General features: G+C 46.1%; 1 protein-coding gene across 2 annotated transcripts; it reads right to left on the reverse strand.

Moving 5' to 3' along the window:
* Nucleotides 1–5,431: 5,431 nt before the first annotated feature.
* Nucleotides 5,432–24,858, reverse strand: DCLRE1B (DNA cross-link repair 1B). 2 transcript variants are annotated; one of them, XM_021002184.2, is made up of 4 exons: nucleotides 24,573–24,858; nucleotides 23,240–23,405; nucleotides 22,610–22,792; nucleotides 5,432–6,522 (listed from the first exon to the last, which is right to left on the reverse strand). In XM_021002184.2, the coding sequence occupies exons 1-4, from the start codon at nucleotides 24,759–24,761 to the stop codon at nucleotides 5,456–5,458; spliced, it is 1,605 nt and encodes a 534-aa protein (XP_020857843.1). In that variant the 5' UTR covers nucleotides 24,762–24,858; the 3' UTR covers nucleotides 5,432–5,455. The 2 variants fall into 2 exon arrangements, with proteins under 2 accessions (XP_020857843.1, XP_020857851.1); XM_021002192.2 differs by lacking the exon at nucleotides 22,610–22,792.
* Between the last annotated feature and the right edge of the window lie 4 nt (nucleotides 24,859–24,862).

A 24,862-nucleotide genomic window follows, 5' to 3' on the forward strand; every position in this document is an offset into this window, starting at 1 on the left:
CTGCCCCAAATTTAGGATCCCAGGGTCAAAGGATATAAACAATTGAGTTCTTTTTGTAATGGGGATGGACTTTCCTTGAGGGAACCTAGTCCCCCTCACCAGTCCTTAAAATATATGCAGATATCTTGTGCCTAGCTCCAGTCCAAAGGACCATGTGAAAATCTGGAGAGTTGTCCATGACTGAATGACTGAATAGCTAGGTGGGTCACTGGATAGAGTACTAGGCCTAAAGTCACGATCACTCAAGTTCAAACACCTCCTCAGACACCTACTAGCACTGTGACTCTGGGAAAGCAACTTTAACCTGTTTGCCTCGGTTTTCTGGACCATGAAATGAGGATGATAACAGTGCTGTTGTGAGGATCAAATGAGATATTTGTAAAGACCTTAGTACAGTACCTGACACACAGTAGGCACTTGATAAATGCTTGTTCCTCTCCCTTCTACATGACAAAGCTTTCTAATTGTGGAAAACAAAGAGCTGATGACTCAGGAATTGCTCAGTTGGTCCTTAGCATGCAAGGGACCCTCCCTCTGGCCATCTCTTTGCCTCTTAAATCTGAAGTGGTGGGCTGCCACTTCCTGAGAGCCCTGAGCTGCCTCCCTGAGAGCCAGGTTGGGGACCTACAGCTCCATGTCTCCTGGCCATCCTGAATGTCTTTTTGGTGTTCTATTTCCCCAAGCATCAACCATGAAAAAGCTCTGCCCAGGCATGGATCTTGTGAGTCTGGGAGACCCAGAACTGGCCATCACCAGATGCAGTAGCAGCCACAGAGATCAAGTCACTGGAGGATGGGAGGCTTTGGGGAGAATGACTTCTCACCATGGAGAGGTTTCTGGCTTTGGATCCCGGGGGCCTGGCTGAGATCACCCTTCCCTCCTCACTTCCCAGAACCTTCATGAGGATTCCACAAAGGCAGAAAAGGATTTCCCAGTCAAGGAGTTGCAAAGCACCCCTTTCTCTTCACATGCACCACCATTATTACACTTACTTAAGCACACTCTCTCCATTAACTGTGTATTTGTCAGAAATGTGACCCCATGGGTTTTTCTCTTTTTTACTTTTTTTGTACATTTTGTTCCATCTTAGTAAATACCTTTCCTAAAAACCGAGTCTGTGCTAGCCAAAACTGATTATGGGGAGATGGTGAGGGCCAGTACTAGAAGCCTAGTCCTCAAGGCTTGTGTTCCTAACACATTTGATAATGAATGTTTGTTTTTTTTTTGGCTGGGCAACTGGGTTAAGCAACTTGCCCAGGGTCACACAGCTAGTATTATGTGTCTGAGGCTGAGTTTGAACTCAGGTCCTCCTGACTCCAGGGCCGGTGCTTTATCTACTGCGCCTCCTAGCTGCCCCTCCTAATACATTTGAGGAGTAAGTAGCAACCACCCTTCTATGAACCCCTGACCAAGACTGCAAGTTTCATTCCTCTCCAGGCTGCACTCACGGTTTCCTCTACCATGCCCCAGAATCCTTTTCATCCAGGGAGCTCACTCTAGTCCCGGAATTCACACATCAGAAGGACCCTCTGCCGGTGCCATCTCAACCTCTGGTTCTTCCCAGAACTTCCATTTAAGGGCTTTCGGGTCAGGTCAGCCATGTCTCATCCCTCTCCAAGCTGTACTCCAGACTTTTACCATGTCCTTTCTCCCCACTGGGAGAATTCAAAGGAAACCAGTCCTTGAAACATATGCAGATGTTTCCTACCTTAGTTCAGTCCCCTCCCCTTTCAGCATCATATGCATTTAACAATTCTTAATTGTGGTACGTTTATATACCTAAATGGATTTATATACCTCCAATGCATTATTCCCATCTTTTATCATCTTTGCCACTTACTTGGCCAAGGTAAAACCATGGGGTTGTTTTCATTTTCTTCCTGTAGTGATTTAGAGCCATTTTTTCATATGGTTCTTGGTCACTTAGCAAATCCCACTTCTTCCAGGAGTCATGCTTGCTTCCGCTCAGGCCTCAAAGAAATTTGCTTTGCATATAATGCACTTGTGTACATCTGTATATGGAGATGTGTTCTTGTATTCTCTCGATAGTTTAAAACTACATGAGGGTAGAGAGTCTCATTCAAAGTGCTTGTATAGTAGGTGCTTAATAAATGCTCCCAGGCTTATGCAGTAGGTATTTAATAAATGCTTACTGAATCAAATGGGGTAGTTCTATTTTCCTGGGCACCTCCTGGAGTGTCTTACACAGTGAGGTAGCATAGTAAATTGAGCACTGTGCTTGGAGTCAGCAAAAGCCGACTTCAAATAGTTTCTGACACTAACTATATGACCCCACACAAATCACTTAACCTATCTCAACCTCAGTTCCTCATCTCTAAAATGGTACCTTTCTCATAGAGTTATTGATCTATGCAAGGTACTTTGTAAATCCTAAAGTTCTATGTAAATGTTGGCTATTATTACACACAAGCACTTAATAAGCATTATTTATAAAATTTAACTTTGCATGATTGCACATTTCCAATTATCTCAAGCAATTAAATTCTATCAATAAAACAAAGGATTCTTAACCTAGTATCTCTGAGTTTGATTTTTTTTTAACATTTTGATAACTATTCCAGCATCACTGGTTTCCTTTGTAATCTTATGTATTTAATTTTATACATTTAAAAACACTTTTCTGGGAAAGGTACATCTATAGGCTTCCACAGACTCCCAAAGGAGTGAGTTAAGGTTAAGAATCCTGGCTAGATGGGGGCAGCTAGGTGGGGCAGAGTATAGAGCTTGGGCCCTGGAGTCCGAAGGATGAGTTCAAATCTGGCCTCAGACACTTGACACTTACTAGCTGTGTGACCATAAGCAAGTCACTTAACCCCCTATCACCTCACCAAAAAAAAAAAAGAAAGAAAGAAAGAAAAGAAAAAAAGAATCCTGGCTAGAGGCATATGTGATATAGAACTTTGGAAGGAATAGAGAAGCATCTGTGGAGTGATTCTGGTCGGGGAAGAGAGTGTGGGGTGGAGATATTCTGCAAGCCAACTTAAATGAAGTATCACAAATCTAAAACAATGGGAATCATTTTTTAAGGGTTTGGGCAGACTTACTCAAAGCCTGGAGAAGACCTGGGTGGGACATGATAGCTGCATTTGTTTTTGAAGGGCTATACCACAGAAAGGAGATTAACTTGTTCTGTTTGGCTCCAAGAACCAACAGCAAGGGTTGGGAGTTCAAAGCGCCAAATTTAGATATGAGGTCAGGATAAACCTGATAACCATTAAAGTTATCCAGAGCTTTAATGGGATCGCTTCATAGATGACAAGTACCCACTCCGTGAACATTTTCAAGCCCAGACTGGAAATGACAACTTGCTAGGTGTGGTATACTGTGGAAATTTTTTTTTGGGGGGGGAAGGTACACTAGATAGCTGATTAATTACCCTCCAATACTATGATTCTGCAGAGTCATACTATGGCATTTGCCCCATCATTGCAAAAGAAACATGAAACAATCCCCTAAACCTTCCGGAATCATTATTCTTAATCTTTCTTTCTTCCTGGAGATCCTTCTAGAGGGAATATGGGGTGACATCACATGAATCAATACTACAAGGGTACTGATATCAACTGATGCCACTTTAAGTAAGTGAAATCAGAACAATCAACAGAGGCAAAAGAGAAAAGAACATTAAAGTGAAACCAAATGCTGAGTAACTGTAAGGACCAATACTCATCTGAAAGAAAAGATGTGATACTATTTGCTTCTTTTCAGAGAAAGACAGGAAAATGATGGTCCACAACTTTGCATACCTACCAGAGAGGGCTACCGTGTTAGTGCTTTTTAACTTTTTTTTTCTTTGTTGAAAAGGAAGACTTGAGAGCTGGGAGAATATCCAGAAATGATTGAGGTAAAAATAAAATTCACCAATAATACCTGCATGTATGTTTTTAGATTACCAAATACTGAAGAAAAAAAAACAAACACCCAACTGCAACACTGCAGTCCATGAGGCCCTTCTTAGTGCCAGGAGATAAGCTTCCTTGCCTGAGCCCTACATAGAAGGGACATCCTTATCATCCCAGCCACCTTGAATCCCACAGTACAGCAACTTAGGATGCCTAGAGAAGTCACACAAGACTCTGTCCACATGGGCCTTCCATGGATAGTTATTGATTTCATCTAGAACATTCTATCCCTCCCTTTGGTATTTATACAATTAGCTCTCATTATATAAATTTGCACTTGTTGCTATCTTGTTATTTTTTGGTGTCTAATCTTCATAATTAGATTGCGAACTTCAGAATAAGGACCACCTTTGTAGCCCTCAGTTTAAGAAGGCTCTGTGCAATGAAGAAATGTAATAAATATTATAAGTGCTACATATGTCTTTCAGAGGCAAATTACTATTTTGAATTCTAAACTCATTATATCTTCCTCTAGGGAAGTGGGAAAGTTTCTTCTGTCCTCTATGCAGCAGGAGCTACGACTTCCCCTGGCCCCCCACCCCTACCCCCACGGCAGTTTCTATCCATGTACTCTGTAGCTCAGCGATAGCACTATCCTGCACTGTTCGGTCTATTCTGCCCATCGAGTTGGTTGGTCTGGCATTCAGTCAAGGTGTTAGCAGAAGGCCAGGGCAGAATTGCACACCCCCCTCACATCCAGCCAGCTGGCTCCATGGTTTCTTCCTTGGAAACTAAAACAAACAGGCTGTGTGCTTGGCCTCCTTGCTCAACCCAAGAGGCCGGGGGGCAGCAAACATCCCAGCTATGCAAACTGGAGGAACATCTGGCAGGACATTTGGTCTCTTGCAACTCTGTCCCTGCCAAATGGCCAGGGGCTTCAGCAGAACGGGGCAGCCCCCAAAGGGAGGCAAATTTCTATACCACACCCCCAATCCCAATGGTTAGCTGAGTACAAGTGCTAATTATGGTAGGGGACTTACAGCCTGACGGCTGGCTGAGCTCCAAAATATAGGTCAGCAATAAGCTGATCAAACCCCAGGAGGAGGAGGAGGAGGAGGAGGAGGAGGAGGAGGAGGAGGAAAGAGTGGAATTCCCATCAAGTCGGTTCCTGGACTCTCCCTTATTTCCTGTTCCCTCCCAGAGGCCCCAAGATGGGAAGTTGGCTCAAGTCACAGTATGTGATTGTCAGTGTTGCTACTCGTGCCACACCTCTCCCCCCCAACAGCCCATCACACTGATCCTTTGGGGATATGGTTGATGATGCTCATGGCGCAAAAAGAGAATGAGGGGAATGAGGGGAGAGGAGCAGTGGAGGGAGACAAGCAGGAAGGAGATGGCATCTCTTGACTCAGATCAATCCTCTGGGTACCCTGGTGAGCCACACCAAGACTCCACAAGGCCTACAGCAGTCTGGGGCCAGGTAGAGCAGGTACCCCAGAATCAGGCCTCTTCGCTCCATCAGCCATCAGATGCTTTGAGATGCCACAAAAACCAAAGGAAACACACAATGCCAATTTCCTTTCTCATTTACACTACGAGAAAAGCTCCAAATGGGTACCCCCACCCATACTCAGATATTTTTCCACTTGGTGGTCAAAGTTCCTTGAGGAATATCCCATTTGGAGGAAGCTCAGAGGTGTTAGGAGGTATTCTAGTGCCAGGATCCAGGGCTCAGTTGCCTGCACCCTCAAGGCTTTGCTGGTGCTGGTTCCGGGCCCACTCTCTCCTCTCCAACAAACATGCTGAGGTCCTGAGTTTCTCTGCTCCCCTACTTCTTTCAGACTGTCTCCTTCCCTGGCAGGCCTCAGGTTCCTTGAGAATTCTGTGAGGGCAGCCTTCACTGTCTGCCTTGCCTTGTCTGATGAGAACGGTACTGGCCAATCCCCTCCATCCTCACTGTTAGAGTCTTCTAGACAGATAGACAGCTGTTCCTCAGCACATGAAACAAGCAGGCTGGGCTGTTTCTGACTGTCCCTACGCTGGGGGAAAAGGTTCTCCCTCTTAGGTCTCTCGAGATTTCTCAGAGTTTGAGGTGGATCAGATTCTCTCTCAGGTGACTCAAAGATGACACCCTGGGTCTTCGGCCTTTTGGGTCCTCTCTCCAGTGGCCAGACCCGGCCCCATTCTTTTGGGGGGTTCCAAGAGGTCCCCATGTATTGCTGCACAGACAGAGGCACCTGGGGCTCAGTGAGTAGCTGGGGACTCAGGCTTTCCTGAAAATAATCCTGACAAGACCCTCCCTGGACAATGGGCACTACACGGCAGGGCCTCAGCGCAGCCACAAAGTCACACAGCTCAGAGAAGGAGGAGTGGTCAGAATAAGGAACCACATGAATACCAGGGTGGGAGACACAGATTCTCCGGCTCGTGGGCAGGATGGCAATAGTTGGATGAGCGCGATTCCACTGCAGCATGGCACTGCAGCAAACCTCAGCATGGCTCACAGCATGGATGCGGCCAGCCCCCTCCTCTACAGTGAACACCTCTGCTAGTTCCATCAGCTGGACCACCTCCATCCGCCGAGGATTCAGCACTACCCAGGTCTGGAACTCCAGGGCCAGCTGTTCCAGGAGGGACTCTTTGCCCAAGCTGTAGAGACCTAAGATAAAAATAAAATGGGAAAGAGAGGGAGGGAATGAAGCCTCAGAGGTCACTAAGACAAAAAGAAATCACAACAACATCAGAAGAACCCGAGGATGAGGAAACAGCTAGGCTTACCAGCTAAAGGCCCAATTTTCTCTGCTATCTCTTTTTGTTCCCACCTTCCAAACCCACCTCCTAGCACCCCACTTAGAGCCCTTCTCTACTTCCTTGAGGACTGCCATACTATGTTCTCTCTGGGTTCATCTATGTTTACGTTCACCTACCCATTTAAAGTTCTATCCTGCGCTAGGTTTTACAAGAGATCAAGAGAAGAGTACACCCTCGCCCCCTCCGAGAATTTAGTTTAGCAGGTGAGATGGCATGTGGACAAATAAAGGGCAAAAACTGCCACTTGTGCCACGGGATTAAGTACAAACAAAGGTGGCGGGAGTGGAGAAGAAGGGTGACAACTCCTCCAGGTGGCAAGTTCAAGGAAGAATTCAAGGAAGAGGTGGCACTGGAGCAAGGCCTCTGACCAGTATTGTTAGGATTTCAACAGGCCATTTAGGGCTGAGGAGAAACAACTGAGGTGACAGGAAGAGCACAGAAGCCTAAGTCACATCTGGGGAATAGCTGAAGGTCTTATGTAAAGGCAAGTCAGGTTGCAGAGAGATCTTGGATGGCCTAAGGAATCTGAACTAAATTGCATAGGCAATAGAGGAGCCACTGAAGGTATCTGGACAGGGCAGTGACATGATCAAAGCTACGTCTGAATCTAGCACAGTATCTAAGATGGCTCATAGGGGAAAGACTTCGGGCAAGGATACTAATTAAAAAGCCACTAAACTATCTTGGGCAAGAAAAAGTGAGGACCTATACAAGTTATGGGAGTGGAAATAGAGAGGAGAAGAATAACGCAAGGTGTTGGTTAAGAATGGTTCTTAAAACTATGTCATGACTATGGGAGGCTAATCACTCCAACCACACTGAATATCACTTAAAATGTGGTGGGTGCTACCATCATGTCCTGTGGCATCGTCTTCAGAATATCCTCAATGGTAAAAAAATCTTTGTCAGCTGAGGGCAGACCTGATGTTTGCAAAAATAAAAAAAGACAGATGATCAAGCTTGAGAATACCTGTGAACCAAAAATACTTCCCTTCCTTCAAACCTAATGAACTTGTTTTGCATAATCTATCTCTCAACTCTTCCTTCTCCTCCCTGACCATCAGGTCTCCTCGGCTTCATTTACCGGGCAATTTAGCCTTGATCCCAGTCAGCCAACCTCTGAAACCAGCCTCTAATTCCTTCACCTTCCAGAGTTCTTTTCTGTCAACAACAAAGCTTATGTAACCCCCCCAATTGGCTGCTTACTCTTTTCTTAGGCATTCATGAAGAAAGGCATAACTATCATGTCAATTACATCCACTACAAGTCCACTCTACATATCTAACCTCAACTGGACTCTCAGTATTGCTTCGGAATGCTTTTATTCATCTGGACAAGTCAAGAAGAACTTACTAAACACATTAAGCATCAGACACTATGCAAAGAACTAGGCATTCAAAAAAAGGCAAAACAACCGTTGCCCTCAAGGAGCTCATATTCTAGCGTGGGAAACGATATGAAAATAACTAAGTAAATGTAAGATATATGCAGAGTAGACAGAAGGCAATTCCAGTGAGGAAGTCACTGGCAGCTGGGGAGACAAGAAAAGGCCTTGTGCAGAAGGTAGGATTAGAGCCGAGTCTAGAAGGAAGCCAGGGAAACTCAGAGGCAGAGGTGAGGAGGAAAAGCATTCCAGACATATGGGTTAGTAGGGCAAAGCATGGAGATGGAAAATTGAGTGTCTAGTATAAGGAAAAGCAAGGAGACGAGCGAAGCTGGACAACAAAATGTGTGGAAGAGAACTAAGTGTAAGAAGACTGAGGAAAAAAGGGGGCAGAAAGGACAGTCCTAAAATGCCTGTTTTCTTTTTGACCTAGGCCTTCACAGGCAGCCACCAGAGCTTATTCATTGGGTGGGAAGGGAGTTGAAATGGTCAGATGTGTGTTTTGGCAACATCACCTTAGCAGATGAAGGCTGGATGGAGTGGGGTGGGGTGAGACTTGAAGCAGGGAGATCAATTAGGAGGCTATTTCAGTAGTCCAAATGAGAAGTGATAAGGACCCTTAAAAGAGTGTTGGTCTTGTGAGTGGAGAAAAGGGGACATGTATGGGAGATGTAGACCTAGAAAGGACAAGATCTGCAAAGCAACAGGGTGGATATGTGGGGAGCTGAAGATGCCAAGGAGGTTGTGAGCCTGAGTGACTAGGAGTAGGGCGGTGCTTTCGACAGTAAGAGGGAATACATGAGGAGAGGGAGGGCTTGGGGCAAAGGAAATGCTTTATTTTGTACGTGCTGAGTTTGAGTTGCCTACAGGACACGCATTTTGAGATATCCAAAGGCCAGCTGGTGATGTGGGACTTGAGCACAGCAGAGAAATTAGAACTAAATTATGAACCCTGGAATCATCTATATAGTAATAATAATTGAACCTGTGGGAGCTAATGAAATCGCCAGGTTAGGTAGGATAGAGCCAAAAAAAGGAGGCTCAAGATATAGTCTCTGGGGGAAACCTACAGTTGATGGGTGTAACCTAAACAATAAGAATAGTTACCATTTATACAGTGCTTTAAGGTTTATAAAGCACTGAACAAATTTATCTCATTTGCTCCTTACAACACCTGTAAGGTAGGTGCTATTATTATCTTCATTTTATAGATGAGGAAATTGAGGCTAAGAGAGGTCGACAGACTTGTCCAGGGTCACACAACTAGTATCTGAGGTAGGATTTAAGCCCACAACTTCCTGACTCCAAGTCCAGCAGTCTATCTGCTTTGCCTTCTAACTGCATGGATGAAGATCTAGCCAAGGAGACTTAGGAGGAGAGGTCAGACAGATTGGAAGAGAGCCAGGACAGAGTGGGGTCATGAAAACCCACAGAGGAAACAGCATCAAGGGGGAAGAGGAGAATAACACTGTCAAATGCTTATGAGTGGTCAAGAAGGGTGAGAGATTGTGAAAAGTGCATTGGTAACACCTGAGAGAGCAGCTTCAGTTGAATGAACAGGTCAGAAGCAAGATGGCACAGGGTTTAGAACTGAGTGACAGGAAGAAGTGAAGGCACCTAGCGTAGGTGGCTTTCTCCAAGACTTTTGTTTTTGAAGATGAGGAGAAGTGGAAGATGACAGCTAGCAGGACCAGTAGGACCAAGTGAGGGATTTTTAAGGATGGGGGACATGGACACATTTGCAGGCAGCTGGGAAGCCAGTACTTATGGAGAGATTGCAAGAAAGAAAGACTGTAAGTAAGAGAGGAGGGGGAGAGAGGGGACAATCTGCTAGAGTAGGCAAGCTGGCAGGGGATCAAGGTGTCTGTAGAGGGGTTAGCTTTGACAGAGAGAAGAGATGGTGGGGAAAGGTGTCGGAGTGATGTGAGATAAGTGGGAGGAGGGGAAAAAGGAGCTCATGGCAAAAGCTCTCTCTCTCTTTTTTTTCCTTTGGTCAAGTATGAATCAAGGTCCACAACTGTGAGGGTGAAAAGAGCTGATGCCTTGGGAGGTCCAGGGAGGGAGGTTTAGAACAGCCTCTGTGGAGGGTGGGATATCAAACTGATTAGAGAGGAGTAGGGTGACTGCCTTGTTACAGGGAGGGTCCAGGTGAGATTAGATAACAAGTGTGCAGTGGATCCGGTCAGCACAGTTTCACCATTTCCTCCAGCTCCATTTGGCAGCACAGGAATAGGAGCAAAGAAGGTGGGTGCTGGGAAGGGTCCAGGACTGGAGCCCGGTACGGCGGGACTGATGACAGGATAAGAGGATTTGGGGTCTGAGAGCAGAACTAGCATTTATGCAGTGCATCAAGATTTGCTCAGGGTTGTACACGGGTCATCTCATTTGACCCTCACACAACAACCTAGGAGCTAAGGCTTACAGAAGTTAAATGACTTGTCCAGGATCACACAACTAGTAAGCATCTGAGGCAGGATTTGAACTCAGATCTTTCTGGCTCCAACTACTACACGCCTTCCCTTATAACACTCGGTTGCCTCTAAAGGAAGGCAGGAGAGTACATTTAGTGTAGGGGCAATGGGAAAGAGACGAGGGGTGGAGGTGATGGTGAGGACAAAGAACAGGGGTAGGGGTCTCAAGGCACGGGGAAAAATGGAATGAGAAAAATGCAAGAAAAACTTGCAATCTCTCCATAAGTACTGGCTTCCCAGCTGCCTGCAAATGTATCCATGTCCCCCATCCTTAAAAATCCCTCACTTGGTCCTACCAGTCCTGCTAGCTGTCATCTTCCACTTCTCCTCATCTTCAAAAACAAAATCAGATAGACTGTCAGTCTGTGAATACGGAAGTGGAACATTCTGGGTGATGGTAGGATCAAGGGTATGACCACCTGAGGTGTAGCTGAGGGGGAGGTGATAGAAACTGAGTTGACTGAGAAACTAGAAAGTTAGGGTATCTGAGTGAGCTTCACAGTTAGTCAAAAAACATGTGCTAAGCACCTACTGTGTGCTGAGCACTGCACTGAGGATACAAAGAAAGGCAAAAGACAGTCCCTACTCTCATACTGGTACAGATCTAGTGGCGGAAGACAACACATAAAGAAGCTGAAAGGGCATAGGGGGATGGGGTTGTCCCAATTGGGTTCTTTCCACTATGCACATACCACTATAGTATCTTATCTATTCTATCTATGCTGGAACCATGAGAGGGGAGACTGGACCAAACCAGAATGGTTTTGAAGAACCGGGGATACTTAGCTTGAAGAAGAGATGTGGAGGCCGTGACTCATAGCTGTCTTTAGATACTTGGAAGAGCTATCACGGACAAGAGGGTTTAAACCTGCTCTGCCTGGCCTCAGAGGGCAGAAGGAGAAGCAGTGGGCGGAAGCAGCGGAGGGAGATTTTGTGCCTTTGTAAGGTGGAATGTCCAGCAGGGGTGTCCCAAGGTGGAATGGGCCACGTTGGGAGGCAGCAGGGATTCTCCCTGGTGAAGTCTTTTCTAGGGCAAGTTAAGTACTGACTCAGTGGCCCCTAACATCCTTCTGATATTTCCTAGATTCCTGAGCTCTACTTCCCACCTGTCTACATAGTACAAGTGGGCTCCTCACCACAGCCTGAAATAGGCCCTGAGGGGAGTGAACTTTGAAAGGTACAAGACTCTCCTCCTTGTTCCCCAGGGGTCTCCAAGCCTAAGCCCTCTCAGAGGCATGGAGAGTGAGTTCTTTGCACATTTTTCTTGATGCTTTTTTTTTTCACTCTTCCATGTATTCTGCTGGAGAATCAAATGAAGGGGCAGCTAGGTGGTGCAGTGGATAAAGCACCCACCCTGAAGTCAGGAGGACCTGAGTGCAAATCCAGCATCAGACACTAGCTCCATGACCCTGGAAAACTCACTTAACCCCAACTGCCTCCAAAATCAAACCAAAACAAAAAGAATCAAATAAGGTATTACTGAGAGAGAAGTTCCACTGCATAAAGCACACATCAAAGAAGAGAGCTATCAAGATCAGGTATGCCAGGCATTCACAACTCAGTTGGGCTATGGTGGGATGGTGGGAAAAAACCAGGTAACAGAACAGGCAGCAATCCCAAAACCATGTGTTTTACTCCAAAGATACTCCCAATGCTTGCTGGCTATTCCTCCCACCCCACGAGTCCAGTTTGGGTAAGCAAGGGTCACCCACTACCGTGGCACTCCCCATCACTGAAGACCAAAGACTGGTTCCCAAGAAGCTCAACTACTCAAAACAAATCTGTGATCTCATTAACTCAGCAGGCCACTCTGGCAATGAAGACCACAACCCATCCAGGCCTGCCCATTCTACATGACAGACATTCAGGTCCTCAAAGTTCCTAACAGGGGCCTGCCTTGCTTTCTTGCCAATGTTGGGAGTTCCAGTGAAGCCCTCTGACCTCATACCTGCCCCTCCCCCCCATCTCCTGCCACATGCCTTGCCCATCTTCTGTTTCATCACACACATCCTTGATGGCCTCCTTTGACCCTGTTTCTCTTTCCAATTCCTCGCTGGCTGGTTGCTGTAGCCTCTTAGCCCCCATCAAGAGACCTTCCACTGCTCATCTTTGAGTTCTTCAGTAGCAATGGTGTTCCAGGTGGTGCTGCCACACAGCAACACTGGTATCATGTTTAAATTAAAAAGATGGGCCTTTGCTAGTATGGGAAGCTCAGGATCCATAAAAGTGCTTTCTAATTTCCTGTAAGTGGTACAACCCACCCTTCTCTTTTTCAGTTCCAGGCCTAGGTCACTGTTTATCTGTACCCTGCCTCAGATATGTATACTGTTGAACGAGCTTCATAAGATGCATGTTGAAATCTAGGCAACAGATGTGCGTTATCCATCTGGTCTTTCCTCTGTGAATGGACAAGTGAAATGCCTCTGGGTCGTTACAGTGTCTCTTCCAGGAGGTTCTGCAGTGTTTTGGTACTGGATGTAATCACCACAACATCATCCACAGACAGGAGGATCTGGAAGACCTCACTGTCCTCTGGGAATACTTTTGTAGAGCATACCTCTCCCTGGTTTCTGCCTTGCTTAATGGTTACTTCAGAGGATCACTGAACACAGATTTGTTTTGGGTTTTTTTTGCAGACTGGTCTCCCTAAGCTGGAAGTGCATTGGCCGCTCCTGGACACAATAGAGAACCTCTGACCTCATCCATTTCTGACCTGAGTTGTTTCACCCCGTGGAAGCAGCTGGGAGTCCCTGTACCCGAGGATTCACCATAGTGGTGCTGGACTTGGTTTGATCATTCAATCAGTCTTAGTCCTATTGTAGCATCTGATAGACATCAGCCCTACTGCAGCTCAGTACTCATGAGCTCAAGCAATCCATCAGTCTCTGCTTCTCCAGCATTGAAGCTTGTATTGCCATGTCTGGCCACCAGGGTTATTTCCATTGTCCCATCTTCAAAGGAATTCTGGATTATCTTCATATGCGTGTATGAGATACCTGGGAACAGAGCCTGTACAGCAGCCGTTCGTTTGTAATCAATAAACAATAAGCACAATGGGATCCTATAGTGTCTACATCTTTGGGGGAATTGTGAGAGAGGAAACAAGTACTTTTCAAATCTAGCTCTGCCTTGGTGATCTTTCCTAAAAGCACTGAATTAAGCAAAGTTGCGATCAAGACCCTCCCCTCAAAACATGGGTTGTTGAGCTCACCGTTAGTATGGTGGGCTCACCATTCATAGTATCCTGCTCCCTTAAAGGGGAGTCCTTGGGAGGAAAATTGTTCCCATATGGTACCTGAGAGTTGGTTCCACCAAAAACTGAAGAACCTAAGACTGGGAGGTTCTGGTGGGTTGTGCAACTGGTACCATTACTGTTGCTGCATTGGTCAATGAGGATTAATCTGTCAGTGGTGAATCAGAGGTGGGAGAGGCTAGATGCAAAGGACTAGGAGGCTTAACTTAAATAGTGATCATGGGTGATGGAAAAGAAGTGAAGAAGATTTGAGAGATAATTCAGAGCAGAATGATGGAACTTGGTAACTACTGACTGGGCATTTGGTGTAAGGAAGAAAGGATGGACCAAGGATGACTGGACATTTTTAGAATGCCTACGATAATGCCCTTAAGAGGAGGAGGAGGCAGGGCTGGTGTGAGGTAATGGGGGTTTAAACAGATGAGTTTGGTTTTGGACATGCTGGTTTGAAGGACCAGAAAGCTATCCAGCAGACAGAAAATGGAGAAAAGGTGCTCAAGAGAAGAGGTCAACGCTAGATATTTTTGTCTTTGTTTCTCTAGTACCCAGAGATTTTTTTTTCTTTTTGGGCTGGATCTGTGATTTCATTGATATAGAAAGTTCCCATCAAGGAAATTCCCTCTCTTAATGCTGATCTCTGCACTGCAGCAATGGTCCTGAAACTTAAAGTCTTAGAGAGTCATCTGGAGCACAGAAAGGTTCAATAACTTGCTTACTGTATGTCAGAGGCAGGACTTGAACCCAAAACTTCCTCCCCCTTTAGAAGAGACTTCCTTGAGGACAGGGTCTATCTCACTTTTGTATTTGTATCCCCAGGGCTTAGCACAGTAAGGGCTTAATTATAAATGTTCTTCAGTCATTCATTTCAGCCCTTGAGGCCAGCTCACTGTCCACTACACCAGCCTGCCTCACATATGCTAAGAGCCTAATAAATACTTGCTGAGAGTTCACAGAATTGATAGTTGGAAGAGTGCAGATGAGACCCCTACAAGACAGCATGTAGAGAAAAAAAAAAGAGGGCCTACAACAGAACTCTGGGAAACTTTTCCATTACGGAAACAGGAGAGAGGAGAGAAGGAGCATTATAGAGGGAGGAAAAGCACCAGAAGCCAAGAGAAGGGAGCAGGTGGCCAAGAGTGCTGAAAACTCAAGGTCAAGAAGGAGTGTGACTGAGAAGAGGCCCTTAGATCAGGAGGGCTCGATGGAGAAAGCAGTTTTGGAAGAGGAGCAGGTGTGGAAGCCAAGGCTAAGAAGGAAGAACAACAGAGATAAAGGGTAGAGGGGGGCAAAGAGAATAGGGAGGAGTCCATTAAGAGGCGGGCTTTAAAAGATGGGTTTTTTGATTACTGTTCCCAGAGTGATAGGTAGAAAACTGTATGGCACATGGAGGGCCTGAGTGCTTCCCACTTTGCCTGAAAAGGACTTGTCAATCAATTTCCCTATGACTTTCCAGACCAAAGCAAGCCTCCTCAGAGGCAGCTGATGGCTCAGTGCACAGAGCACTGGGCCTGGAGTCAAGGAGACCTGAGTTCAAATCTAACTTCAGATTATTTCCTAGGTGTGTGACTCTAGGTAAGTCACTGAACTTCCGTCTGCCTCAGTTTCCTCATCTGTAAAATGGGGAAATTAATAGCACCTACCTCTGAAGAGTTGTTGTGGGGAGTAAATAAGAGAATAACAGTAAAGCACTTAGCCTGGTGTGTAGGAGGCATGCTATAAATGTTTATTTCCTTCCTTCCTCCCAGATCACTACTACATATAACCTACCCCAATTAGAATTTAAATTTCTTGAGGGAAAGCCTGTTGCTTTTTGTATTTGTATACCTAATGCTCAGCACAGTGTTGGGCCCTTACATGCCATACCCTTATATGTGGGTGCCCTGCTCAAAGGAATACTAATTTTGATTGCTGAAACCTCACAAGGTGTCTTGGGGAGGAATGACATGACTGTTCAAGAAAGATATCTGGACACAACAATGAAGGGGGAGGGCATGTTGGAGACTCTTGCAACAAGCTTTTCAACAATGGAGATTGATGCCCATGTATTGGATGACCATGGAACCAGAGAGAACAGAAAGGAGAGATGTTTCTAAGTTAGAAACAACAGGACTTGGTAACAGATTAGATAGTAGAGGAGCACCAAAGAAGAACAGGAGTAAAGAACATCGTCAAGGAATTCTGTAACAGGAAGAGAAGATGGGCTGGTCAAGTGGCAGAATCAAAGGAAGACAGATGGATAGCCAGAGGGCTCCACTGCATTGCCCAGAGAAACAAGGAAGACCTCCAGCACGTTCCATGGACCACCAGGGCAAACTTTCAGGAAGGACATGGACAAGAGTCTCCTGTGATGGGCAAGCAAGGATGGCACACAATCTGAATCAATGGAGACAACTCCTCAATTGATAAGATCATAGATCCATTTTCATTGGTGAGAGCTTACATGTACTTTTGTACTACACTGTATTGTAACATTGTATACATTATAAAACTAAACAAATAGAAATTGTAAAAGGATGAGCTGAGTGAAAAACAATATTTTTAATATGATGCAGAAAACCTTTTTGCTTACCAAAAATGTTGCTAATAATTTTTAGTAAGAGCAGTGCTTCATTCCTTAAAAAAAAAGTCTCTCAGAGAATATAATGGACTTGTAAATAAGTTTGTTAGTAATTGCTTATTCAGTTAATTTGAGCAAAGTGGCTAGACAAGCAAGTGAACTTTTTCAATGGAAAATGATACAAAGTAACAATCAAATTATAGGGCACAACACCTTTTCAGCATGAAGTGTTTCCACATATAAACACTCACCATACACAACGCAGCCATTAAGCCAATAAACACTAAGTACTAAGCCCTAGGGCTATAAAAGAAGGATAAGACAGTCCCTGCTCTCAGGGAGCTCACAGTCTAATGGAGGAAACAACATGCTAACTACTGTGCATGAACATAATACAGGATTAACTGGAAATAATCAACAGAGGGAAGGCATTAACGTTAAGGAGGACTACGAAAGCTTTCCAGTAGGAGGGATTTTAGCCGGGACTTAAAAGGCAGCAAGGAGGCAGAGATGAGGCAGTGTAAATGCCCAGTCGGGAGATGGAGTGTAACAGCAAGGGAGCTGGGGGTAACCAGATGAAAGAGTACATACATGGGGGCATGCTAAGACTAGAAAGTCTCGGGGGAGAGGCAGGTTATGAAAGGCCGTGAAGGCCAAACAAAGGATTTTCTATTTAATCCTGGAGGTGTTAGGGAGTCCACAGGGTTTACCGAGTTGGGGAAGTGATGTGGCCAGATCTGTGCTTTTGGATCGTCACGTTGACAGCTCAGTGGAGAACAGACTGGAATAGGGAGAGAGACTCAAGGCAGGGAAACCAATACAATAGCCCAAGCCTGAGGTGACGAGGCTTACACCAGGGTAGAGGAAAGAGAAAAGCATGCACGTACAAGAGATGCTACAAAGTTAAGATCAACTGGCTTTGAAAACAGATGGGATATGGGGTATGAGACAGTGAGGAGTCAAAGACGGTACCATATAGGTTGTGAGCTTGAGTGACTGGGGGGGGAAGGTGGTACCCTCAACAGTAGTTGGGAAATTGGGAAGAGGGGGAAAGATAACAAACTCAAGTTTTGATCATATTTAGTAACAATAAGTAAAACTGAATTGTGTTTTCAATAGAACATTTTCAATATGGATCCACTCCTTTCTTTATGTGGTTTTGCTTAATGGATGACATCATTCCTTAATTCCCTGTTTGGATATTCTAGTTGTGTCCCCGTAGAAGTGTGAGGAACAGCAAGAACGACAATTTGGCTGAACCACTGAGAGCAGGAAGGGGGAGTACTCTGTTCTAAGGCTGGTAACACTGAATGGGGCCAGGTTGTGAAGAACATTAAATGTCATATAAAGGAGTTTATGTTTGCTGTTGGGGTCATGTGGGAGCCATCAGACTCTGAGTAGGAGGGTAACACGGTCAGACTTGCCCTTTGGGATATTACACTGGTCCAAGCAAGAGGTAATGAGGGTATGAACTAGGAAAAGAGAAGGGCAAAGAGGAGAGATGCTGTGGAGACAGAAATAAGATCTGGCCACTGTGTAAATCTATGAGGTAAATGAATATGCTGAGAAGAGCGCAGCACTAAGCAGAGGATGAACCTGGGAGACGAGAATCCTTGACAGAAACCTAAGAGTTTGGCAGAGAGGTGGATTTGGTGGGAAGGATAATGTAATGACATCTGCAATGCTAACCATGCTCCATTTATGCCTTCTCAACAGATGTAGCTTACCTTGCCCTACTCAAAATGATCAATGGGAGTTAGGTGGGGGAAGGAGAGCTGTTGCTCACTAGTCACTACCCTGCTAAAGCTACAAGATGACATGGGAAAAGGGTAGGTATTCTGGGAGGATTCCCTTTCCTGTCCAGCTGCTGACATTGGTGCCTGGGTCCAAATCAGGTTACAACTACCCTCAGAGGCCAGTGGTAGTACAGATATGGGTAGGTTTTGGAGTTTGCCCAATCTTGGTGGAATGGTATAAGTGGAGGAATATATGATGATAATGGGAGACAGGAAAAATGTAATTGCACCAGAGACAAGCCCCAACTTGGCTACTGTAGAGACGTTGGTATTTTACCCATCTTCCTATCCCCTCCTCCCCCACTGGCTCATCACACACCTCTTCTTGGAGTTTTGCCATGACCCCTGAGGAGGCCCAGTCCCCACTTTCAAGACAGCTGGTCTAGGTGAAAAGAGCAGTGGGAATAGAGTAACAAAGAGGGGGCAGATTTAAGAGAGATCACTGAGGCAGACTGACAAATGGCTATGCAGGGTCAGTGAGAAGGACAAATCAAGAACGATTCCAAGGTTATATGTCTTGGTGACTGGGAAGGCAGTCGTCTCACTGCATCAAGAAACTAGGTTCTCCTTGCCCAGATGGAAAGAGATGCTTCTTAAAGATACAGAGGAGTTCTGGGGTGAAGAAAAGAGAAGAAAATGAATGTTAGATGGTGTAGGTCTTATCAGTTCATTGTCGGTCATCTGCTGAGCCTCAGAAAGATAGCATTAGGGCAGAAGATTTGAAGCCAGTGAAAAAGGTAACCACTACAGGGAATGTGATAGAAAGTGTATACCACATACTTCCTGAAATCTTTGCTCAGAATATGCCTTGCTCTCTACCCCCACAGTGCCCCTTCTAGATTTTCCCTCTAGAACCACCACTTTACAATCTTTCCTTCCTCTAAGGATCATATCACCCAATACTGCCGTACCAAGCTCCAATCGTGGACCCTTCCCAACACCCACCTCCTTTGTTCCTATTCATGTACTACCATGTGGAGCTGGAGGAAATGATGAAATCATGCTGACTGGGTCCACTACAAATTTGTTATCTAATCTCATCTGGACCCTCCCTGTAATAAGGCAATCACTCTACTCCTCTCTAATTAGTTTGATATCCCACTTTCCACAGAGGTTGTTCCAAACTTACTCATCCGTCCTAGACCTCCCAAGGCACCAGCTCATTTCACCCTCACAGTTGTGGACCTTGATGTATATGAGAGAGAGAGAGAGAGAGAGAGAGAGAGAGAGAGAGAGAGAGAGAGAGAGAGAGAGAGAGAGAGAGGGAGGGAGGGAGGGAGAGAGAGAGAGAGAGAGAGAGAGAGAGAGAGAGAGAGAGAGAGAGAGAGAGAGAGAGAGAGAGGGAGGGAGGGAGAGAGAGAGAGGGAGAGGGAGAGAGAGAGAGAGAGAGGGAGGAGGGAGGGAGGGAGAGAGAGAGAGAGAGAGAGGGAGAGAGGGAGAGAGAGAGAGAGAGAGAGGGAGGGAGGGAGGGAGGGAGGGAGAGAGAGAGAGAGAGGGAGAGAGGGAGAGAAGAGAGAGAGAGAGAGAGAGAGAGAGAGAGAGAGAGAGGAGAGAGAGGAGAGAGAGAGAGAGAGAGAGAGAGAGAGAGAGAGAGGAGAGAGAGAGAGAGAGAGAGAGAGAGAGAGAGAGAGAGAGGAGGAGGGAGAGAGAGAGAGGAGAGGGAGAGAGAGAGAGAGAGGGAGAGAGAGAGAGAGAGAGAGAGAGAGAGAGAGAGAGAGAGAGAGAGAGAAGAGGGAGACAGAAAGACAGAGAGAGAGAGAGAGAGAGAGGGAGGGAGAGAGAGAGAGAGAGAGAGAGAGAGAGAGAGAGAGAGAGAGAGAGAGAGAGAGCGCTTTTGCCATGAGCTTCTCTCCTCCCACTTATCTCACATCACTCAGACATCTTCTCCCACAATCTCTTCCTTCACTCTTGTCCTCTTCATCAAGGCCAACCTCTCTACAGACACCTTGATCCCCTCCCAACCTGCCTTCTTCTGCAGAGTGTCCTCTCTCTCCCCCTCCTCTTTCTTTCAATCTCTCCTTAAGTACTGGCTTCTTCCCAGCTGCCTGCAAACGTTTCCATGTCCCCCATCCTTAAAAATCCCCCACCTGGTCCCACCATGCTCAGTATGTCCAAAATAAAACACATTCCCTTTACCCTAAGCCTTCTCCTCCTTCAATCTTCCCTCTCACTGTCAAAGGCACCATCCTCCTCCCAGTCACCCAGGCTTACAAGATCTACATCATCTTTAGCTCCCCACATATCCAGCCTGTTGCTACGCAGATCTTGCCCTTTTAAGGTCTACAACATCTCCCATATATATCCCTTCTTCTTCACTCGAACAGGGAACACCCTAGGAGGGGCCCTCATCACTCCTCACTTGGGCTTCTGTCTCTCCCCATTCTAAACCCTCCTCTACCTAGTTGTCCAAGTGACTTTTCTAAATTGGAGACACTAACCTACCCCTACTGAATAAACTCTGGTGGTTTCTTCAACGTTTCCAGGATCAAATGTAAACTTTCATTTTTAGCATCTAAAGATCTTTATGATCTGACTCCTTCCTACCTTTCCAGTCTTGTTGCATGTTCATCCTCTCTACTCACTCAATTGCACAAGATACTCCATCTCCCTTTTCCACAATTTTGCCCTGGGTGAGCCCCCTGCCTGCTATGCCCATCCTCTCTCCTCGCCTCTGCCTCTGAGTTCCCCTGGCTTCCTTCAAAACTCAGCTTAAACCCCACCCTCTGCACAAGGTCTTCTGGTCTCCTCAGCTCCCAGTGCCTTCTCCACTGGGGTCACCTTCTGTCTATTCTGCATATATCTTATACACCTCAGGTGATTTTTACATTGTCTCCCACGCTAAAGTGTGAGCTCCTTGAAGACAAGGGCTGTTTTATCTTTTCCTGACTCCCTACTTCTTAGTATGATGCCTGGTACATGAAAAGAACCCAATAAATTCTTCTTGACTTGCAGAACAGTGGCAGAGATAATTTTAAAGCAACTGAAAGGCAAAAGCTTGGCTTAGGAACAATTTTTGCTGGGATGATATATATACTGCCCTTCATATAAGAAAGATACTCAATATAACAAATGTCAATTAAGTGCTTACCATGTGCAAAGCACAATAAAAAGAGGAAAAAAAAAAGAAATGGTTCCTGCCCTGAAGGAGCTGACATTCTTCTGGGAAAGATAGCACAGACAGATAAATAAATACAAGATAATTTGAGGGGAAAACAAACACTAACAACCAGGGGTGGGGATCAAGAAAGGTATCACAAAGGACACCAAAGAATGAATCTTAAAGAAGCCAGGGATTCAAATATTCATATACGAGGAAAGCAATACATTCCAGGCCTGAGGCACAGACTGTGCGAAGGCTTAGAGATGGGAGACCATAAGATTACCAACCTAGAAGTAGCAGGGACCTCAGAGGCCAACCTCCTTATTTTACAGATGAAGAAACTGAGGCCCAGGGACCATAAGTGCCTTGCCCAAGGTCACACAGGCAGCAATAAGATCTGAGATTTGGATTAAGGCCTCCTGCCTGAGAAGCCAGCGCTCTTTTGGCTACCTAGTTGAAGGAGCAGCTTCCAGTGTATGGGGAACACAGAATGTGAGAGGGAAGGAGTACGAAACGTGTCTGGAGAGGTAGGTTGCAGCCAGGGTAGAGGGGGCTTTAAATGCTCTGCTAAATGACAGCTGCTATTTTATTCTAGAGGCAACAGTTGAAGATTTTGCTTGAGATGTCACCTGACTCACCATCAGCGTTGCTGTTGCTCATGTTGATGCATTCACATTCTCTCACTTAGTCCCCAGCAATGCACGTGCCAACCCTGCTTGTCAGGCTTTGGGTCACAAATGAGAACAAAGTCTAGTATGGTCCTGAGGAACTGCTCCTTGGCCTACCTTGTCATGCTAGAACAACATGCCCGACAGTCTTAGACTGCGCGTTCATACTTACGTTTTGCTAAGAGGGCATTTGAGATGCTGCATACAAAATAATGGAACCAAGCCACACATGGGACACTTGGCTCAGGAAGGGTCAGAAGTCTGTCCAATTTTCCCATCCTACTTCCAGCTCAACTTCTTTCTGTATTCCACTAAGAAGAATTCTCTAAATTTGAGGTCTCAAAGCAGCAACGGAAAAAGACAATGTCAAGAAATAAAGAAGTTAAGTGGTTTTGCTTAAAAGACTTTGAGTAGTAGCTGAGCTGAATGCAGGAAAGAAATCTCAAACCTCCTCTGCCAGTTCTCGATACTCTACAGGCTGTTCTGGGAAAAAGAATAAACAAAAGATGACACCCACTAAAAAATTGAGTAAGCAGGGGAAGTAAGACTCTCAGAAAGAAACTAAAACAAAAATTTGTTCCAGTGTGGAATATGGATGATCAAGATGACTATATCCTTGTGGTAGGATCCACATGTAGCTGAGTTAAATCAAAACTTTAAAGAATCTCAGCGATTTGGCCAAAGGTAGAGAAGGGGAATCACTCACCGATTTTGACATCATGCTCTGGGTGCTGGCGGATAAGCTCAGCAATCTGATGGGTGGCCTCCTGGCGGGAGGGGAGGACCAGGGCAGGGTCACAGTTGGTATTGTCCAAGTAAAGGGTATGGATCTGCTTCCCAAGCCTTAGGGCAGGCTCCTGCAGCATGGACGGTGTATAACGGAAGTCCCCTTGAAGGACAGCATGTGGTAGTGAGAACACTGAGACAAGGAAATATCAGGACAAGCATCCTTCTCCATCTAGTGTACAAGCTCAAACGCCCTCAGAGGAAAATGGATATTTATTTGTTCAGGTGTTTTGGAGGAAACTCAAACTTTCTAAAGTTCACTGGTGGGAGAGGGATCCTTGGTGGTTTATGTCTCCTTGGAAATCATGGCTAATGGACTGACACTGGGGAAATCTGTTGAGCCTTCCTTGTGAAGCTTTTTCCTATCATTACCTTTAATGTTTCTATGTACTGAGACCTCTAAAGAGAAGGAGATAAAGGTCAAGTCAGGCCTTGGCCTGGCTGAATGACAAAGCAAAACAGTCTGAGGGCTTGGAGTATCCTGTTGGTTATTCTATCTGTCCAAACCCTGCTGTCAGGGAAAGAGAAAGAGTTCTTATGGGAGGCCTACCTGTGTATAGGATTGTCCCAAAATATCCTTCAAAAAGGAACATGACAGAGCCCGGGCAGTGGTTGGCATCAATCAAGGTCACAGTCATGGTCTCTTGTCCAATCTCATCTAAAGGCAGCATGTGGCTCTCCCCAACCTCCAGGGCCCGGATCCATTTCTTGGACACCTGAGTAGGGAGAAGAAAAGCAGCTGATTGAGGAATCAGAAATCACTCTCCTTTGGCAACTTCTTTGCAAATTCTAAATCTGCCCTTCCCTTAAGACTCAGTCACTAAGATACAGGGTAACTTGGGCTATTTAAAATGCATTTTAGTTAAAGACTCAGGACACTGGAAAAGCTCCAAAATCCCCTGCAGTTAGCCCTCAACCTCCCTGTTGAGGGTCTCTGGTCCTAAAATCATAGCTCACATTTATGTGCAATTTTACAAGGCACTTTCCTCAAAGTTACCACATGCGGTACATCACAACATTATTTAGACAGAGCAGCCGGAATAACAAATTAAGGAAGCTGTGGGTTCAAGTCTTCCCCACTCTGACATATACTGACTCTTCCTCCCCTGGGCAAGTTATTTAACCTCACCCAACTCTAAGACTGAGAACATACAGATCTGCACAAGGGAGGATGTAGATGCGATTAACAGGTGAAACTGGGGAGTGACTCCCCTTTTCATTCCAATCTTGGCCCGAGGAGATTTCTAATTGTTTTCTCTATTCATCTGACCCTCCTGGCTTCCTTCAAGTCCCTGCTACAAAAAGCCTTTCCCAATCCTCATTAACGCTAGCGCCTTGGATTTGAGATTACCTCCAACTTATCCCATATACATACAGATACGTATTATGTGTATACACATATGTGCGTGTATAGCTACAGCTCCACTTATCTGTGTGTGTTACATAGTTATCTGCACGTTTTCTTCCCCATTGGACTGTGAGCTCCTCGAGGGAAGGGGTTGTTTTTCCCTTTTTCTGTATCGCCAGCGTTTAACACGGTGCCTGGCACGTAGCTGGTGCTTAACAAACGTTTGTGCCATTCTGATTTGATTCGAGTCCAAAGAAATGCCGCCACACAAGATGACGCTAGGTGGCGCAGTGGCGCACAGGGCCTCTTTCTGCATCCCCAGCACTTAGCCCAGGGCAGGCACCCAGTAGGTGCTATATAAACGTTAGAAGATGAAGACGAGGACGACGACGGTCTCCCCGAAGGAGGGTAAACCCCTCGAGGGCAGGGGCTGGCTTTCGCATCTTTCCTAGTTCGCAGAAAGCAGGGCGGGGCCTCGCCCTCCCCCTGCCCCGCCTCAGTTTCCCCTCGTGCCCTGGGGCTTCGCCCGTCCTACCTGCAGGCGGCAGTGCACGAGGCGCGCCGTGAGCGGGGAGCAGTAGAGGGGCCGCGCCCAGGTGCTGCTCAGGCCCTCAGTGTGGTCCGCGTGCAGGTGGGTCAGGAAGAAGAGGCGCGCGGGGCCTGCCCGGCGCAGGTTCCACAAGTCCACGGCGATGGGCGTGTGCGGGATCACGGTCCCATTCATCGTGGGCAGTCACACGCGGAGCCAGCGCGCGGGACTGGACCCCATTACTGGGGGAGGGGTGGCCGCACGTCACGGGCGGGGGGCGGGAGCGGAAACTCCGG

This window comes from Phascolarctos cinereus, unplaced genomic scaffold, assembly GCF_003287225.1.
Source record: "Phascolarctos cinereus isolate Bilbo 61053 unplaced genomic scaffold, phaCin_HiC Scaffold_5;HRSCAF=322, whole genome shotgun sequence".
NCBI lineage: Eukaryota > Metazoa > Chordata > Mammalia > Diprotodontia > Phascolarctidae > Phascolarctos > Phascolarctos cinereus.